Below are 18,965 nucleotides of genomic sequence, written 5' to 3'. Positions count from 1 at the left end.
CTCACAAAATAAGCCCAGGGGTGGTCTGTGCTGAGTCGGGATCTGTGCTTTGGTTTTTTTAAATTCACAATGAAGAAAAGCTGTTCGCATAAAAATGTACTTCCAAACAAAGAAAAGACACAAGCCTCACAAGACACTGTCTCCTTAAAAAAATAAATGTGCATAATAACAAAACAAATGCATCTCTTCATGACAGACAAATGCATATCTTAACTTTGACATTTTGCTGGCTGAAGCCAGGCAGTCTGTCAAGATTGTGTGCTAAAAACAAAGATTTAAAAACTTGCTATATCAATGCATACCAAAGCTTTCAGATTTTTCTTTTACATCAATAAAGGCCATTAAATGAGAAGAACTGGTCTATGAATGTAAAAACTATAGGACTGTGGAAAACTACCTTGTTAAAGGGGTTTTACCCCTAAAAAAGGCCAAATTACTTGCAGATGTCTTAGAACAATGGTGGAAACAGCTTTGTACTGGGCAATTCCATGCAAATGTCATCCTTACCATGAAAAAATTTAGTTTTTACCTAAAGATCAAAACCCTTTTTAAGTTGTCCATTTAGGTCTGTAATATACTGTATTAATGTGCTGTACCAGAAACTTTAAGAAAATTGCCTTGTTTTTTCACCACATATGAGGTGAGCAACAATATGTTTTCAAAAGAGGGATCAAAGACCCCCCACCCCCGACATTTCATCCCACTACTTTGGGAACAACCATAATAATGCGTTACGGATGCTTCATATTAAATCATATGCATATGACTATTGCTGTGATCTGTTTCAGGCGTACCATATATCAGTGCATATCCAATAATCGCAATAATATTTGTGCTTTGTAGGGGTGTAACGATACACGTATTCGTATTGAACCGTTCGGTACGAGCCGAGGCTTTCGGTTCAGTTTTCGGTACGCATTTTTGGATCCTAGAGGGATGAAGCACGATCCCCTAAAGTAAAAAAAAAACACCTTGTTTATTTGAGTTTCTGTTTCAACCATAGTTGAATATGACCCTTCTGAATTGAATATGACAAATAGGATACCCTACTCGAGCACATGGAAATGAAGGCTACAAGACTATAAGTGTGCTATTTGGCATAGGTTTTGTTATGTCATGTTAAACTGGGTAACTCCGCCCACTATTAAATCTCATCGGTCCAAAATCCCACTCCATCTTGGTGTATATTGAACATCAATTATGTTTAAACGGCTTTGATTTGGGCACCCTTTGGGTTTACTTTAAATTGACCTGACCTTGACCACAAGTTGATGCATCCCTATGGTGAAAGCCAAACCATTATCCTTCAAACACACAAAGTCCTCCTCGGCAAGGAAAGGGTTCACCATCAAAGAAGCTTGTATCCAACTATCCCAGTTTCTCAATGGGACTTTGTTTACTTGTCCAGAAGCCAGTGGCTTCAGCATTCAGCTCCTGTGGTTTTTGATGGGCCCGGCGTATTGATCTGTTCCCAGTCCCAGAGGCGATGAATAATGAATGCACTCATTGTCATCCCTCACAGATCAGGTTTCATTTGTAAACAAAGCAACACTTGTAATTAGCCAGGGGTTTTTTCAATGAGCTCCTTGCAATCCCCAAAACTCAACAACACTCTTCAGGGGGCTCTGACATCCTGTGTGAATTCTGTGAGAGAGCTTTTCGATTACAAGAATAAGAAGTAGGGTTACACCTGGGTGATCGTGTGTCCACTGAGTGCTCTCATCTCTGTCTAAGGAACATCGGTATGCACTGGTTGCCATTGGTGATAAGATATTTAAGATAAGGATTTCTTCAAAACCATATGCAAAAATTTGTCATTTAAATTAGACTGCCCTATAGAGTTGAATTCGAATTCTGGACAGTCGAATTCTGGAAGTAAAATCTCATTCAACTTCTCCATAGAGTAATGCGTTTTTATGCATAAAACTTTAGGACAGATCTGCCATGAGCTCTGAAATTGTTATAGGATTATATTCGCTTGTAGAAGTCACAAGTGTGACTTAAACAACCACAACAAAAAGTGTAATTTCGCCAAAAATCCCATTGCGAATGATGCAACCGAATCAGTCTCTCTGCAATCTTATTTATATTCTTGTACACTACTATTCAAAAGTTTAAATTGAGTACGATTTTTTAAGAAAATGACTTTTATTTAGCAGTGATACATTAAATTGATCAAAAGTGACAATACAGGCAGTTGTAATGTCTAATAAATACTGTTCTTTTTCATCAAAAATTCCTAAATTCCTAAATCACGGTATCTTCAAAAATAGTAAGCAGCACAACTGTTTTCAACATTGGTAATAATCGAGCACTACATTTTTATACTGCCACATATTCGTATACTCAGTTCTGTTACTGTCAGTCTACTCGTTCAGTACTGCAACACCCAGCTTTCAAGGTTAAATTCTGCACATACACATCATTTAGATGCCAGGGAAGCAGTCTTAATATCGTGCTGGTGAGAAGGCTGGGACTTTGGCTCCAATTAAAAGAATAAATAGGAACATGCATACACACAAACTCACTGTCGTGTCTTCAGGCTTTGATTCAAAAGTAGCACACCTTATTATTGAACTACCCTATGAACGAGTGGGTGGAGTTTGCTGGCTCCACCCACCACCCCTTTCTGCTCTACACTAGCAACATGTGCTCAGTCAGCTCCTTTAGATCTGTTTAATGCCTTTGATGTTCATTACAACTAGCCTTTCCCATAATTTTTTTTGTAGGAAAAAATTAAAAACTGTCAGAAGGTGATGGAAGCATTTGAGCTGCTAAGCTTTAGTAATAATGCATTATATAAATGTACCTGATATATGACACCAACACTCAAACTGCCAGTGCCAAATAGGGCTGAAATTATATCAAAATGCCCGTCTCGGCTAGTATCCTCATAAACACGCACACACAGTCGGTTATATCTTAAGTGAACGTAAACAATTCGAGAAAGAAAATGGATATCATTATATTAAAGTCTTAAAGTGACAGTGGCCTAATAAACCTGCTGCCATCTGTGTCAATAACATTAATAAAACAGCAAAAGACCAGAAAATCACTTTTGTAGCTTTGACATACATTAATTATATTTAAATTATACAGTGATGAGTATGCAGTGTTATTTTACATTTGATCATTCAGTTTCTGTACCTGAATACTGTTACATGAAAAACAAAGCAGTTTATTTCATTTGTATCTTTGTTTTATAGTATTTATTTATGATTGTAATTTGTTTATTATATTCCATGCAGATGCACTCCTACACAAAATCATCCCAATCATTGTAGGATGATTACTTCTTTCCAAATAGAGCTATTCAAGCCATCTGGTGGAATTCTTTCCACAATCCACATCGCAATATATATCACAGAAAAATAAAATATCGCAATGTCAGGTTATTTTTTCAACATTGTGCAGCCCTAATTGACCATATGCATCATTATTACCTCTGTACTGACTTGTTGAACCTAGATAGTCAAAAGAACCAGGGGAAAGAGGATTAAAACTCAATGTAGACCTGACTCCCATTAAAAATCTACAGGACAAACACATTTTCTGGACAAAAATAAAAGATTTTCTACCTATATATTTTCCATCCACAGGTTAAATGAAGGTGCTGGCCCAACCCAACCACGTTCTCATGCTCTCTTTGAGAGATCTGCATTGAATAAATGCCACAACAGACTTAACCTAGTTGTTTTTCGTAACATATTTTGATGGGCCTGACTTAATGATTTTTTTTATACCACATTTTGTTCGAAAACTGTATGACTTTCATCTGTGGAACAGATATTTTGAGAAATGGCTGTTTTTTGTCCATACAATGGAAGTTGAACCAATGGGCTCAAATGTTGATTTGTTCCCAAAGTTCTTTAAAATTTCTTTTGTGTTTTACAAAAGAAAGTCATACAGGTTTGGACTGACATGTCGGTTAATAGACAGAACTTTCATTTTAGGGTGAACTAGGCCCATCCCTTTAAGAATCAGTGAAGTGGACCACTGAAAATAAACACCATTCCAATACAGCTTGTGACATAAATGCACCATCACTTCACTCAATGATAAGCTCCTAATATTTTGATTTTCAGCATAAATAGACGGGTAATTGGAATGAATCGCATAGCAGTCAAGTTTACTCAGACAGCTGATCTATGAAAATCTTCTTGAATGAATGATAGACACGATCTTTTAAAAAATGAATGCAAAACTTCACAAGTCTTGAGTTTGAACTTGAGAAACCACTGCAACGTGCAAATGAATCCAATTGCATCTAAAGATTTTTCTACCAACAAAAAGCATCTAGCAGCATGATTTTCTTTTCTGTAGCCTAGATTTTTGTTCTTATTCTGTCTTTATAGAGTTCTTTGACCCTTAAGACCGTGAAAGAGTATAATCGACATACAGGCAAGATGAGTCTGTGTGCCTAATTTGTAATATCTAAATTGTGAGTGATATTAAAAATTATATTAATTTGTAGAGTTGTCTGTAAACGGAAGGAACTGTTTTGGTTCAAAGACAACACGCTTCAGTGACATGGATTAGGGTAAATCAAGAGCCAATGTAGAAGTTCCACACAAAAAAAGAATAGTAGCCTTAAATATCCATCGTCATTACGTTTACAACAGTCAAGGATCTGACCTGCTTTTAAATTAAAAGTAGATATTTTGAAGATGAAACATTTCGAGAGACTAGGCTAAGAAATGAGTTTCAAAGACTAAGAGATGCCTCCATCCTTGTAAAAAAATAAATAAATCATCATACTGCATCATCAGTTTTTCTACTGTCTTTTGTCGCGTCGCATTGTACGGCTCGCGTCCAGTGTAGACACAGTGTCACAGTTGAAAATTCAAATTAAGGCCTTATATAGTTTGCTTGCATTGTGTAAACAAAGAAGAAAAACAGTTATAAGATATTATTCCAAAGCAGAGGTTCTCAACTTTTGAGTCATGGACAGGAGGGAAAAACAATGTTAAAGGCAAATAATAAAATGCAGCTACTATACAGTATAACTGTGCACAGCTATGATAGCTAAATAGACTTCTAAAATGAAGGGGAAATGCTTCCTATATCATGTTGTCAGTGATTTCCAATACACATCCAATGTCTACTTGAGGATAAACATGATCCAGGTCTGACTCTGAATCTGGCCTGCTTTTAAATTGAACCAAAATGTGAAGATGAATTGCTAATGAGAAAAAACATTGTTCTCAAAACTTCGCATTGCATTACAGCAGTTAAAGGTCTCCCACAAAAGGCTAAATTCCTATCATCTTGCCAAAAAACTCATCCAGTTACCGGTTGCAAACTGATCACCCATCCCAAATAAAGCAGACCATGACATCACTTACCTGCAGCAGGTGAATCAGCGGTCACCATGGAGACGAACATCAGCAGCAGCACGCACGCGGTGACCCGACTACCTTCCTCCATCATTAGACCCTTAATTTTGTGAAACTCATGTTTGGTCCAAGGGGATCCGAGGAGACAATCCACGCGTTCAACTAGTCACCGTGAACTGCAGCAGATGAAGACAATACCACTGTTATTTAGGTCATGTTTTCAGTCCTCTTTTTGAACATGAATTCATGAATACTCCCGTAACATTATCTAACGATTTAATCATAAACCGAACAAATCACATCTTGCGTATCACTAAAACCCTAACTTTAATTAATAGCTGCAGATTTTAACCACTAAAATGCATTGCCATGCTGCCTCGCGCTGACTGAGTGACACTACAAGTGAAGTGCTCGTGCAGAGCGCAGACCGTACGGTTCCTTTGTTCCTTAACTTGTCTGACTCATTTTCACGAATCGGTTCTTTCAAACAATTCGTTTTAAAGAACCAGCTCAAAGAACGACAGTTACGTCATGGCGCAATTACGTCATCGCGTGGCCCCTGCAATCCTGGCGTGACATATTATAAGCTCTAAACGTTCCAGTAAAATTATTTACTGCTGTTTATTACACTTAAGGACACTTTTAACAGGTGTTTATTATAAAGTCCCAGCTGTTTGTTGCAGTCTGTTTCGTGTCTCCGTCATAAAACAGCAAATATTTCCAGTACGTTTACTAATATAATTTCTGCTTATGGACTTTTAAATTAACTTTGCCCTATTTATCAAATCCTGTACAAATCACTTCACTCATCTGTTCTCGGGCATGAATTGGAATTCCCACTCGAGAACCACCAGGAACGATCCCGGCAGATTCGTTAACGAATCATTTAGACTTGTTCAATAGATTCACCAAAAAGAACCAGTTCAAAAGCGCGATTCGTTTTCTTGAATCGGACATCTTTATCGTGCAATATCACACGAACCGAGTCTCGCAGAGATCCAAACATATTTGTATAGTGTGCTCCTTTCAAATGACTAAACTTACACATTGACATATAGCACACTGCATGCTTCAGAATCAATGTAAGTTAAAGACTAGGGCTTGTGAACTCACTGTGCGTTAAAACCCCGCTAAACGAGCGTGTTGCACGCGGATTAGGCTTCTAGTCGGGATTTGCAGTAACTGTTCTGTAATGGTTATGAGAGAAATACTTAGTAATTTTAGGATTTCACGGTGTTATTATAACTAGCTTGATTAACTATTGGAACTAAGAGGACATAATATTTCGGATGTGTTTCTGTATGCCACATAACGGAGTCTTTTTGAAAGAAATGATTGCAAACATCGTCTATATAACGTTACATGTTTGATGGTGCATTTAACTCGAGTTAACTTGTAGTTGCAAAATGTCTAGTAACTTTAACTTGCGGCTGAATCGGATTTATATCAGTTATTTTAAAGCAAAGAAAGACTTTTGTTTTAGCACATGCACAGCCTAGAAAAGCAACTCCTTACCTTTTAAAACCGAGTTACAGCGATCTGAAGTCGATAGTGTCCATATCCAGTTTCAGATCAGGATTAAATCTTCTTTTTTCCATGATTGCATGACACAACGTGTGATTTTCTTTTCATAAATGTCTGGACCCTGTTTGAACATCACTCACTTTCTCAGATGCAACCGCTCGGTGCTCGGGATTGCACTAAATCCTCCCCTGACAGCAGGATTTGGAGTCTCTTGTACGGGCTCTCCGGTCATTGGCTCCCCTCGCCGTCCTTCAGTAATCCGGGTTAGATTGACACCTCCGCCGGCGTCTGTGCTTTAACTGCAACGTGCTTTGTTACCGGATCTTGTGTGGCTGCATATTCTGCACCTGAACCAGATTTTTTTTTTTTAAGGAAGTTTTTACATGTTTGATTTTTCACAACCGAGGAGATTCTGAACACGATTAAACGATTCGCTACAAGAATGTGTTCGAGTTTGGTAATGTAACAGCACACCCTAGTGGTCACTGAGGGCAACGGCGTCTTTAAAATACTCATAAACAGACTACACTTTTCTATTGATTACATGTTATTCTCACAATGGCAGTGAGTTATTCACAATTCATTGATTCTACTTCTTTGTTATATTTTAAATGTTCCTAAAAGCTTACTGCTTATATACATGCAGAAGGTATTCCAGGTTTGTGAAATTACACATTACAGACCAGCCACTAGTCATGTGACTATCTCTGAAAACTGAGAATCACACAGCATTTGATCACTGAATTTACAGCCATTATTTCACTTTTAAGAAGCTTTTCTCAACATTGCAAATCTAATCAGCGCCTCATGAACACGTTCATTATTATTTTAATTAAGTCATTAACCATGTATTGTTGTCTTTGGAAAGCTTTTGTCTTACAAACACATTAAAATGTACAAATTTATGTCATTTCATACATGCAGTACAGGGATTCCCCAAATGTTTTGTTAGCCGAACCTCTTTGCCCTAAAATATTTACTTGAAGTAAGCCCTTAGATTTTAAGTTAATACGTTCGGTCAATAATAATATCAAGTCAATAATAATAATAAAATAAAGTTCACGAATCTCTGATGTCAGTAAATGGTCACATGACATGCAGGTAAAAACTATTTTTTAATCTTTTTTTAGTAAATGTTTTATTATGATTGTTCTATTTTAAACTTATTTATTTGAATTTTTTATGATTTAATTAATAGCTTTTCATTAAACTCACAAGCCCCAATTTGGGACACCCTGACATAGTCATATTTAATGCACTTCATGTTGATGATAACTAAGAATGGAATATATTTTCTCTCTCTTTTTATTTTTATATCAATATGGTACAAGATTATAAAAATTAAAATCAATGTGATAAACGAGTTAGGTCAAAAGTACTAAAAAAAAGTAATCAAAAAGTAGTCAGAAAACATTGACTAAAATAAGTCATGTACATTTAGCATGAATTGGATTAATTTTGGCATGTAATTTGGAATCAGTAACCGACTACAATTTGAGTAATCTACCCAGCAATATATGTATAAATGTATATACTGTATATATATGTAAATTATTTTTTATTGTACTTTCTTAGCTGTATTTGAAATTGATAAGTTCTCACCTTTAAATACTATGAATAATATGATGAACAATATGATTTTTTTTTTTGTCCTGTGTACAAAAAAAAAACAAAAAAAAAGATTGAGGCCACCAGAAGATAATTATTCTCTGGACTAAACAAGAAAGAAACTCACAATGACCGCATGAAAATACAAGACAGATGCCGTGACTTAACAGTTTAATGTAAATCCAAGACAAAGTGTGATTACATTTCTACACATATACAATATGCATATGTGAGCATACAAATTTCCTTTAATAACTCGATTCACCTTGGAGACCGAAAAATGATCAAAAGTAACAGTGAATAACAAGCTATAACATAGTTCACCACGACGCGAGCCCCTTCACACCCTACAGTTAGTAAATAGAACGATTAAAATAACTATATTCTTCTATAACCCCCAGGTTTGTTAAAAATCCTCCATGAATTTACACTGCTATCATTAGTTGTCGAAGCCTAATAAAATTCACTCGGTTTTTTTTCTACAACGAAAATTATTAAGAGAAGCACACAACATTTGTAATGGTAACACAAGCGCTTAGTAGCAAGTACTCAATTTTTAGGAGTTAAATCATTCTTATTATTGTCATTATTATATTCATTTTAACATTCTATAAAGCCAGTAAAATATCCATTCTCATAGCATACTTAATAATATTAGCCTAAGGTACAGGGTACATATAATGCTACGTTAACAGATTGAAATAATGAGACGTCACACTTCTTCAAATCTCCAATAAACAAAGCAAAATTATAATAATTATAATAAAAAAAAGGACAATAAACAAAGAAGTATACCTGGAAATACTGCAGCACACAATAGCTTTGACAACAACTAATGTGATACACACTACTGAGAAAACCATACAGCAGTCGACAAAAATCAGGGGTCGGGGGTCGGATGCTTTCTTAGGTCTTGAAACATTGTAGAAAAATATTTAGTTTTTACATTTGACTGTGAATGTTCACTGCTGTGCAAGTAGAAAATTGTTCACGTCTCCGATGGCTGCACAAACGGCTACGGTGCATCACAGCTACATAACAGGTTACTGTGGCGACTCGTGTGATGAGTGACGTTTCTGTACAAATAAGTTCACTTGCATTCACTGGTGTTTCTTATCTATTTGTGATATAGGTTACGTTTTACACGCTTGTAGTAATGTCACTCTGTAATACATACTCCTGACAGGAACTATGCAGTAGATTAAACAAACAAAGAAAGTTGAGCGATGAGTGTTCTTGGGCATAATGATTATTGTTTAGCTTTTTTTTTTTTTGGTTCTAAAACAACATGTGGAGATGGCCGTATTGTCATATTTGGCCTCTTAGCACATTCATTCAAGTTCAATGGTGCATTTAACCCCTAGTGCTTCTGTTTCAGCCCATAGATGTCAGGAAAAAATCCGATGGAAACAAGCAGAACAAAAGCTTCACAATTCTGGAAGTACTGTGGCCACTTCAGTGACAGAAAATAAACAAAAATCCATTGTGATTTCTGCAAGCTTTGAGTTAATTCACGATCATGTGCTTTAAAAGTGTTGATTTGGGTGCCATCGGACAGTTATCAGGGGTTTGACTGGCATGAGATTTCAGGAATGTTTTTCAATCCTTATAGTTGCTGAATCCATTGCTTCCTGTAACGTCGGACGTAGGATTTTGACTGGGTAACCCCAGGCTTCGCATAAAATCACCAATCCAGCACATATTCATGGTTCCTTAAAGCTTCGAGTGCAGTTAATAAAGGAGAAGGCAGTATTTTGACGAGACGGAAAACAAAATCGTAAATTCTTATTTCTAGCACATTTTGGTTGCATAATTTTCATTGATGTATACAGTTCAGACAAAGCCTGAATCTCAAAGAAAAAACAACAACACATCATTATGACTTCTGGTTCATAATTCATCCATTTACGTTCGTAGAGTGAATAGGGCTTTCTATGATTTCAATTACGAGTTAAAAAATCGAAATGCATTATTTTGCATGAGAATTAAAAACATTGTATTACTGATTGATCAAGTCATTCTAGTGAGTCGTGCATTTCAGTGATTACTATCCAGAGCAATCATCATATTTATCAGATATTTTAGTCTCAAATTTTACATTCATTTTGTACTCGTGACCAGTTTAAAGGTAGCAGTACTGATTCAATTCACAGGCCACTACATGAAGCACTAATTTATCTCTGTGATTCTTAAATATTTAGTTAAAACCAAATTAATAAAGCTTCCAAAAGCAGAAATTTAAAGCTGCAGTGTATAATTTCAGTGTCACTAGTAGTGGCACCAAACAGAATTGTATTCGAAACACTCCCAACTTTTCATTGGTTGGACTAACTGATAGCCACGCCCCCATCTCACACCATTGGTTGATCCAATGTAAAAGTGAAGCCATTTTTAAAGTTTAAGCCACAGTGTTTATACTCATCAGGAGTAAATAATTACACACCACAGCTTTAATAAATGAAATAAAGTGTGGCATTGACATTTTCTTTTTTCTAAAAAAAAATGTAAAGGCCTTATTTTTTACACAAATCCACTTATTAGATGCAAGATTGGGAGTTTTGTCCACACTAACACTGACAAAACGTATGAGAACGGTACAAAACACTGGATTACACTGTGTTAAAAGCAACTGCACTGAAATCTGAGAGAACATGAGAGTGCATTATTTGTGTCTTTTCTATTTTGCTTTTTAGTATGCCATTTAGAGGTTCCTTTCTGACACCGACCTGATCTAACCTTTTTTATTAATGTTTTTATTTTTCTAAATGTCAATGAAACTCACTCTTCCTTCTCCAGTACAGCAAGAGAGATGTCTGCACATCAATGACATGCTGAATTTCTTTGGTGGGAAGAACCAAAACTCCTTAAATGCCAGCGGAGTCCCAATTTGGTCGTACAGGTCGGTCCCTGTGAGGTGAGACAGACTGGAGACAACAGATCAGTGCAGTCAGAAATGGCTCCTTCCGGAATGGAATGTTTTATGGGAGTATCATCGAAGGAGCCTTTCTTAACTGTGTGCTTGAATGAGCATCCAACTTAAGCCTAAACAAACATACGCACAACAAAAACAACAAAACATCTATAGGGATCCTACGTCGTAACACACAGCCTAATGAATCAATCTGACAAGCTATCAAACCGAAGGCTCGGGTACAACGCAACTGGTGTGAGAGCTTGGCTGAGCACTTGGACAAAGTCTATGCTTCCTACCACGAGGGTCCACATATGAATATTAAACATCACAGTTACATATCGACCACCAGAAATCAAACAAATGATGCTTGACATATAACATAAAACAATAATAAACATCCACGAACATTATTGCAACACTCTCTATGAGAAAACAATATACCTAGTGAAGTAAAACAATAATATAGAAACATCTCAAAGTAAAAACTACTTCAAATGCAAGTTTTGTGGCGTGAGGGCAGAAGGGGATATATTTGATGTGCCCAACATAAAAACAAAACAAACACTGTGTCCTAACCAGGCACATAACCATCACAGCCAACCAGAACATGTCTGAAAATTTTGGACCAATGAGATTTCACTGTGGGCGGGGCTACCCAGCCCATCATCACAGACATAGGCTATACGCAAAATACAAAAACCCATGGATGTTATTTTTCTTTCCTTTTTATTTAGTTTAATTCAATTTGATTTGAATGCTTATTCTTTTCTTTTGCCTATTATTTTGTTTTCCTTCCATTCCATACTTAAGTGATTATAAAAATTAAGTTAATTTTTTAAAACTTTTCCTTTTCTTTGTGGGTGCACTACTCTTCAAAAGTTTAGGGTTGGCAAGGTTTTTTTTTAATGTTTTTTTTTTATGCTTACTAAGGCTGCATTTACTTAATATTACAGTAAAATATTGTGAAAATGTATTGCATTTGAACTCATTTCTATTGTAATATATTATAAAATGTAATGTATTCCTGTGAATTTTCAGCATCATTACTCAAATCTTCAGTGTCACATGATCCTTCAGAATTCAGTCTAATATGTGGATTTGGTGCATGTATTCTTCTATTAACAATGTTGAAAACATTGAAGAATAGAAAGTAAAAAAAACAGCATTTATTTGAAATTTTATTATCTTATTATTATTATTATTATATGTTTTTACTGTCACTTCTGGTCAATTTAATGCATCTTTGCTGAATAAATATATGAATTTCTTTAAAAGCAAAATCTCACTGACCCCAAACATTTCAATGGTAGGGTATATAAAGTACTATATAAACTTTTCTTTTCTTTTTAATTGGTTTATTACAGAGCGCATGGTTAGGACACAATGTGAACGATTGGCTAGCATATTGAATCTTAAATTAAGCAGCAAAAAGACAAGCATTGGCCCACAGTTTTCTACACTTTCATTATCTCTTTACTGACAGGACGCCTGTAGCATAAGTGATTCCTATGTTAAGACAAACAGTGAAAAAAACCAGCCAATTTTGATTTACGGTGCATGTTGTTGCAGATATGTCATGCAACATGGGGCTGTATGAAACCCCAAGGTGTACGTGAGAATAAAAACACCACAGATCTTCGTAGAACCTCGAACGAACGCTTAAATCAGAGTGTTGTGTGCAATCTTGCTGCACGGCTTCCCTCGGCATCTACCAACGTGCTCAAAGCCAACATGCTATTCTCATTAAAAATGTGGAATTTGCCCTCTCCCTCTCCCAACAATTCCCATCAAAATCCACAAGTACCTCAGTCTCTCCTACGCCTACCAAGACTCTCCTTCTCAAACCCTCCCAGGTTTCTGAACCAAGTCCAGCCTTCCATAAACAGACAACCTCTTCAAACCTGGTATGTTTTATTTAATTTAAAACAAACTGTGCAGCCCAGTCTCCAACTGATTGAACGACACTTGGCTTTTCCCATGAAATATTCGTTTAGTCTCCCCTTTATGACATATACAGCCTAAAATCAGTGACATCGCATTGATTCCAAGGTGACTAAAACACATAGCTACGGTATGTACAGTAAATACGCTATATAATTATATCCACTATCCCAAACAAAAGTTACTTATCTTTAAATGACAACTTTGGTTCATTACCCCAGGCAAGTATCTGTAAATGTAAAAGATCTCATGCACGCTAAACGAGAAGCGTTTAAATAACGTTTAGGGCTAATGCTTAATCCTGGAACTTAAAAAACAACAACAACAAAAAAAACACGAAACGATGAAGATGTTCAACCTAGGAGCCAACTCTCTGACTAGCATCTGGTTCTAGAGGGTTTCCAGCCAAGTAAACTGTCGTAATATATGTAAGGCACTACGAGGTAACAATGATAAACCTAAGACTGTGGAGGAATACGTCGCACAGATGTGCTGAGCGCACACATGCACGCAAACGCACGACCGACTACCATGTTGAACATGCCTATGTTATTGTAACCACTTTGTGCAATCACATTGAAAGAGGAAAAACAAGAATCTATTGGTATAAGAAAGGTTCTTCATTAAATCAACGGGTGCAGACTGCTACATTCTACAAAGAGGGGCCCAGCTAATGTTCTACGGTCTGACAAACGTATTTTTCTTTTCTAAATGTGAACACAAACAAAGAAAAGTCTATAAATACACTAGAAAGTTTTGTCGTCCTATTTCCAGAAGATTCCTCCAGGTGTTTTTGTCGGAGAGCGCGGCGGAGTATGCACAATACCGTTCGCCGCGAGTAATTTGGAAACGTTTAAGACAGTTCAAGGCCATCGTTATGTTGTTGTTTTTTTTCTTTGAAGAGCAGCAGATATCCGTATTTCCCCCTAATCCAAAAAAATTCTCGCAGGAATTCAAAACATCCACGTCGTTACCTCGGGCTCAAACAGTCGGTGAATGATTTCAAGAAAGGGAAAAGCCAACAAAATCTCCGCCGATCGAAACTCTGTCTCTCCCAAACGGCCTGCTGATGAGACCTTGTTGTAAAAGAAACTAACAAAAGCAAGAACTCCTTCTTCGACTTCTGTTTTAAGAGAAACCAAACCTCCAGATGACAAAATAAATTGTTAACTGGCCCTTTTGAGAAGGCAAAATAAAACTCATCAAAAAGAAAGCTCCTCGGTACCCTTCCGTTCCCTCCGAGAATACACTTCCTCTATCCATCGGCATCTTCATTGTCTTCAAGTTTAAGCATGAAAGGAACAAGGGGATGGGGTTAAGGGTCGATAGGCTTCAGCGTGTCTCTCTGTCTCTAGGTGGGATAAGGGTAGAAATGGTGAGCAGCGATTGGCTGGGCTCCAGTGTTTCAGCTTTAGAGGTAAGGGTACTGGTTCATCTTGGTGGGGCTCAGCGGGTATCCAGTGTAGACAGTGGAGGCAGGAGAAGCGCTGATGTAGGTCTGGTGCGCAAATTGGGCCTGGTACTGGCCATGGTGCAGGGTGGGCGAGGGCAGCACGCGGTGGCCCATGCTGACAGGCACCTGGTGGACGATGCCTGGCGGGTAGCTGGCGTGCTGGACTGCGTGACGGGCCGAACCCTGCGAAGCGACCAGGTGGGCCACCGTGCCGGTGGAGCCCAGGGCCGTGGGGCCAGTGTAGGTGTAGAGGTGTTGCCCGGACAGATGAGGGGGGGCCAAGTGGGGATGAACGTTAGCTGTGTGGGTGGGGCTGTTGTGGAAGGAATACTGAGCCTGGGTGGCCATAGTGGGGGTGATGTAGGCCTGCTGCCGCCGGTGACCTCCGTTGCGCTCAATCGCCATGTGCTGCTGAGCCTACACAAAGTAATAATATATTACTTTTGTGGATAAATATATGAATTATGAAACCAGATGTGAAATTGTTGACTGAAATACCTGGCTGAGATTTAGAGGCTGCTGCTGCTGAAAGGGGTGTGGCCCCGTGCGCTGCTGTCGGTATGATACGCCTCCCGACGAGTGGATGTTTCCAGACAAGCCCCCATTGGAGATTTTGAACTTGTAGGTAGAGTTCTGGTGGTTCATCATTTCTGTTGGAATTAATACAAAATGCTATGTTAACTTCTTATGTTATAATTAACAGGAATACAGTTGGCACTTCTTATCACAATTATTACAAGGCTACTTACTGAATTAATGAATTAAATAAATACATATAAAAATGAATATATTTGTGTTGGAAATATTATAAATAAACAAATAAATTAGGAACATTTGGGAAATATTGATGATATGTTAAAAAAATAAAATAAAAAATACATTTGTAAAATTGTTGGAAATATTTATTATATGATGTTAAATAACCACATAAAAAATAAAAATATTTTTTTGGGGGAAAAAACATTGGAAATATTAATTGATATATTGTGAAAATAAATAAATACATTTGGAAAATTGTTGGAAATATTTATTATATTACGTTAAATAACCACATAAAATAAAAATAAATATTTTTGGAAATAACATTTGAAGTATTGACTGACATATTGTGATAAATTAAAAATAAAAGTAAACAAACAAACAATAATAAATAAAAAATTGTTAAATTGTGTTAATAAATAAATGAAATTAGCACAGCTATGTTGGAAATCGTTTGCCTGGATCAATTTTAGTTTAGCGGTCCTTATAAAAAATTGTCTGTAGAATGCTACTGTTGACCAATTAGAATCAAGTTTTTGCGAAAGCTGCATAGTAATGTTTCAAAACAATAGTGCTCATCACATTTGAGCTTGCATTGAAATAAAATATTCTTCTGACAAATGTTATCTGAGTTGTTTGAATTACCTCTATAAATAGTTTTAACATCTATAGCTTTTGAAATGGGACATAAATCTACTAAATAAATCAACACTGCACATCAGAGGCTGTCAGTGAACTGTCACTTTAAATTGATGCTTGATTCAGGCCCCGCGAGATGCCCGTTTTTCCCTGTCATCTTATCAGCCCTTCCCCTGTCTCACCAGGCAAGAGTCTATCACACTCTCCCAGATTCTCGCTGGTCTGGCTCTTCAGTGGGGGGATGATGATGGTGCGGGGGTTCCCGTTGCTGTAGTTGTCCAGGACAGCAACTTTGGAGTCGTAGCTGTTGGCGTTGGGACCATTAGGCCGGGACTCCACAGCGTAAGGGCTGGTATTGCTGGAGTCAGAGTCAGGGGAATCGTGGACCGTCACACAGCTGATGACATTCTTCCTATGTTTAGATGACGTGCTGTGAGAAGGCAAAACAGGTTCATTGGAAATAAAAACTATGTAATATGCATGTAAAGTTATTCAAACATCAGCACAATGTAATCTTTGTCCAACTCCCAAGACCACCAAATTAATTTCCAAAGCATTATCTGGTATTTTCCCTGAGCTGAACAGGTATTTAAAAGTTGTATTTTTTTCCCTGATCAATAAATGTCCCTGGTCTTATTGTGCAAGATTATTCATATTCATATTATATCATATGCATAAGATAACAGATTAGTTATTCCACAGAAAACAAATAATTTTTATGATCTTTCATCAAAATGTAACAACTTTCTTCACCTCTGAAATGATTTGACATGACCAAGGAAAATATTAAAGGAGTAGTTCACTTAAAAATGAAAAATTCTGTTATTATTTACTCACCCTAAAGTTGTTTCAAACCTGTATGAATTTCTTTCTTCTGCTGAACACAAAGGAAGATATTTTGAAGAATGTCGATAACCAGACAGCTGATGGACCCCATTGACTTCCATCGAAAAATAAATACTATGGAAGTGAATGGGGTCATCAACTGTCTGGTCATCGACATTCTTCAAAATATCTTCCTTTGTGTTCAGCAGAAGAAAGAAATTCATACAGGTTTCATTTTTAAGTTAACTACTCCTTTAACCAATAATATTATACCCTAATAAAAACACAATCAAATCCTGAAGGATATAATCAAGTTCTGTCCTAAATCACTTCCCACTTTGCTCAAAAATATGTCATATTACAGAACTTATGTGTGCTAAAATGGCTCGTCCCATTTTTCAGACCTGGTGTTAGTGGGCTGTTTGAGGTCGTCCTCCTCATCCGTGTCGCTGCTGATGGTGATGATGCTGACGGCCGGGCTGGGAGTGTCGGCGATGACGATGGTTTGACGCGGTGGGTTGTGTTGACCGTGGTGGTCTCGAGTGGTGCTACATGCCTGCTCGCCTCCCCAACCCCCTCCTCCACAGGTCTGTGATGGGGCACATGTCGAAGACGGGCCGTTCTGAACCACGGCGCACCGAGGAGGGGTGTTCTCCTTCACTCGTTTGGAGCGCTGTGGTGACGTCACAGGCTGGGTGGAGGGCACGTCGTACGCGGACACGTTCCTTAAAAAGAATAAAACAATTCTAAAGTTAATTTCGGTACGCATGTTTTTTAACATCATACCATGGCATTCATTGAGGTAACATTTAAATACCAACATATATGAATATTCCCATCTGATGCCATGGTAAAACTGTCTTAGTTGTATTAGCAAGGGTTTTCTGACCTGTTGTTTATCTGGTGCTGCTTGTTCTTTTTGGAGGAGGAGCTGTTGTTTGATGGTTGTCTCATGACATGAGCCACACCCACATTGAGAGGTTGCTGTGAGGGCAGGGTGACGTGACCCGCCAGTAAGGCTGGCTGTTGCATAATGGGATTGTAATGGCTGCCATGGGGATGTGAATTCCTGAAACGAAACAAGCTTAATTAAAGCATGCCCTATAAAGACTACACTACCAATCAGTAATGTTTTTGAAAGAAGTCTCTTATGCTCACCAAAACGGCATTTATAAGATCACAAATACAGTAAAACAGATTATTATTATGAAATATTATTGCAATTTAAAAATTAGTGTTTTAACATATATTTTAAAATATAATTTATTCCTTTGAAGGCAAAGCTGAATTTTCAGCATCATTACTCCAGTCTTCAGTGTCACATGATCTTTCAGAAATCATTCTAATATGCTGAATTGCTGATTAATTGCTTTGAAAAAAATCTTCCTGAAAATAAACTTTTGAGCAGTAGTGTATATTAATATACACTCACCGGCCACTTTATTAGGTACACCTGTCCAACTGCTCGTTAACACTTAATTTCTAAGCAGCCAATCACATGGCGGCAACTCAGTGCATTTAGGCATGTAGACATGGTCAAGACAATCTCCTGCAGTTCAAACCGAGCATCAGTATGGGGAAGAAAGTTGATTTGAGTGACTTTGAACGTGGCATGATTGTTGGTGCCAGAAGGGCTGGTCTGAGTATTTCAGAAACTGCTAATCTACTGGGATTTTCACGCACAACCATCTCTAGGGTTTACAGAGAATGGTCCGAAAAAGAAAAAACATCCAGTGAGCGGCAGTTCTGTGAGCGGAAATGCCTTGTTGATGCCAGAGGTCAGAGGAGAATGGCCAGACTGGTTCGAGCTGATAGAAGGGCAACAGTGACTGAAATAACCACTCGTTACAACCGAGGTATGCAGCAAAGCATTTGTGAAGCCACAACACGCACAACCTTGAGGCGGATGGGCTACAACAGCAGAAGACTCCACCGGGTACCACTCATCTCCACTACAAATAGGAAA

At 37.5% G+C, this 18,965-nt stretch overlaps 2 protein-coding genes across 4 annotated transcripts in view; both read right to left on the bottom strand.

Moving 5' to 3' along the window:
* Positions 1–7,128, bottom strand: part of si:ch211-1e14.1 (UPF0606 protein KIAA1549) — a 56,586-nt gene extending 49,458 nt beyond the window's left edge. For both annotated transcript variants that reach the window (XM_056261322.1, XM_056261324.1), the window contains exons 1-2: positions 6,852–7,128; positions 5,346–5,512 (exon numbers count right to left, since the gene is read on the bottom strand). In XM_056261322.1, the coding sequence (XP_056117297.1) occupies positions 5,346–5,430 (85 nt within the window). In that variant the 5' untranslated portion in view covers positions 5,431–5,512; positions 6,852–7,128. The remainder of the gene's footprint in view (positions 1–5,345; positions 5,513–6,851) is intronic.
* A 5,275-nt stretch (positions 7,129–12,403) lies between these two features.
* hipk2 (homeodomain interacting protein kinase 2) overlaps positions 12,404–18,965 on the bottom strand; it is a 95,975-nt gene continuing 89,413 nt past the window's right edge. For both annotated transcript variants that reach the window (XM_056261320.1, XM_056261319.1), the window contains exons 11-15: positions 17,889–18,068; positions 17,404–17,724; positions 16,357–16,604; positions 15,275–15,426; positions 12,404–15,193 (exon numbers count right to left, since the gene is read on the bottom strand). In XM_056261320.1, the coding sequence (XP_056117295.1) occupies positions 14,735–15,193; positions 15,275–15,426; positions 16,357–16,604; positions 17,404–17,724; positions 17,889–18,068 (1,360 nt within the window). In that variant the 3' untranslated portion in view covers positions 12,404–14,734. The remainder of the gene's footprint in view (positions 15,194–15,274; positions 15,427–16,356; positions 16,605–17,403; positions 17,725–17,888; positions 18,069–18,965) is intronic.

Source organism: Rhinichthys klamathensis, unplaced genomic scaffold, assembly GCF_029890125.1.
Source record: "Rhinichthys klamathensis goyatoka isolate OS25496 unplaced genomic scaffold, OSU_Roscu_1.1 h1tg000181l_1, whole genome shotgun sequence".
Classification (NCBI taxonomy): Eukaryota; Metazoa; Chordata; class Actinopteri; order Cypriniformes; family Leuciscidae; genus Rhinichthys; species Rhinichthys klamathensis.
The sequence above is the reverse complement of the archived record's forward strand: the minus strand, read 5'-3'. Positions and strand labels throughout refer to the sequence as shown.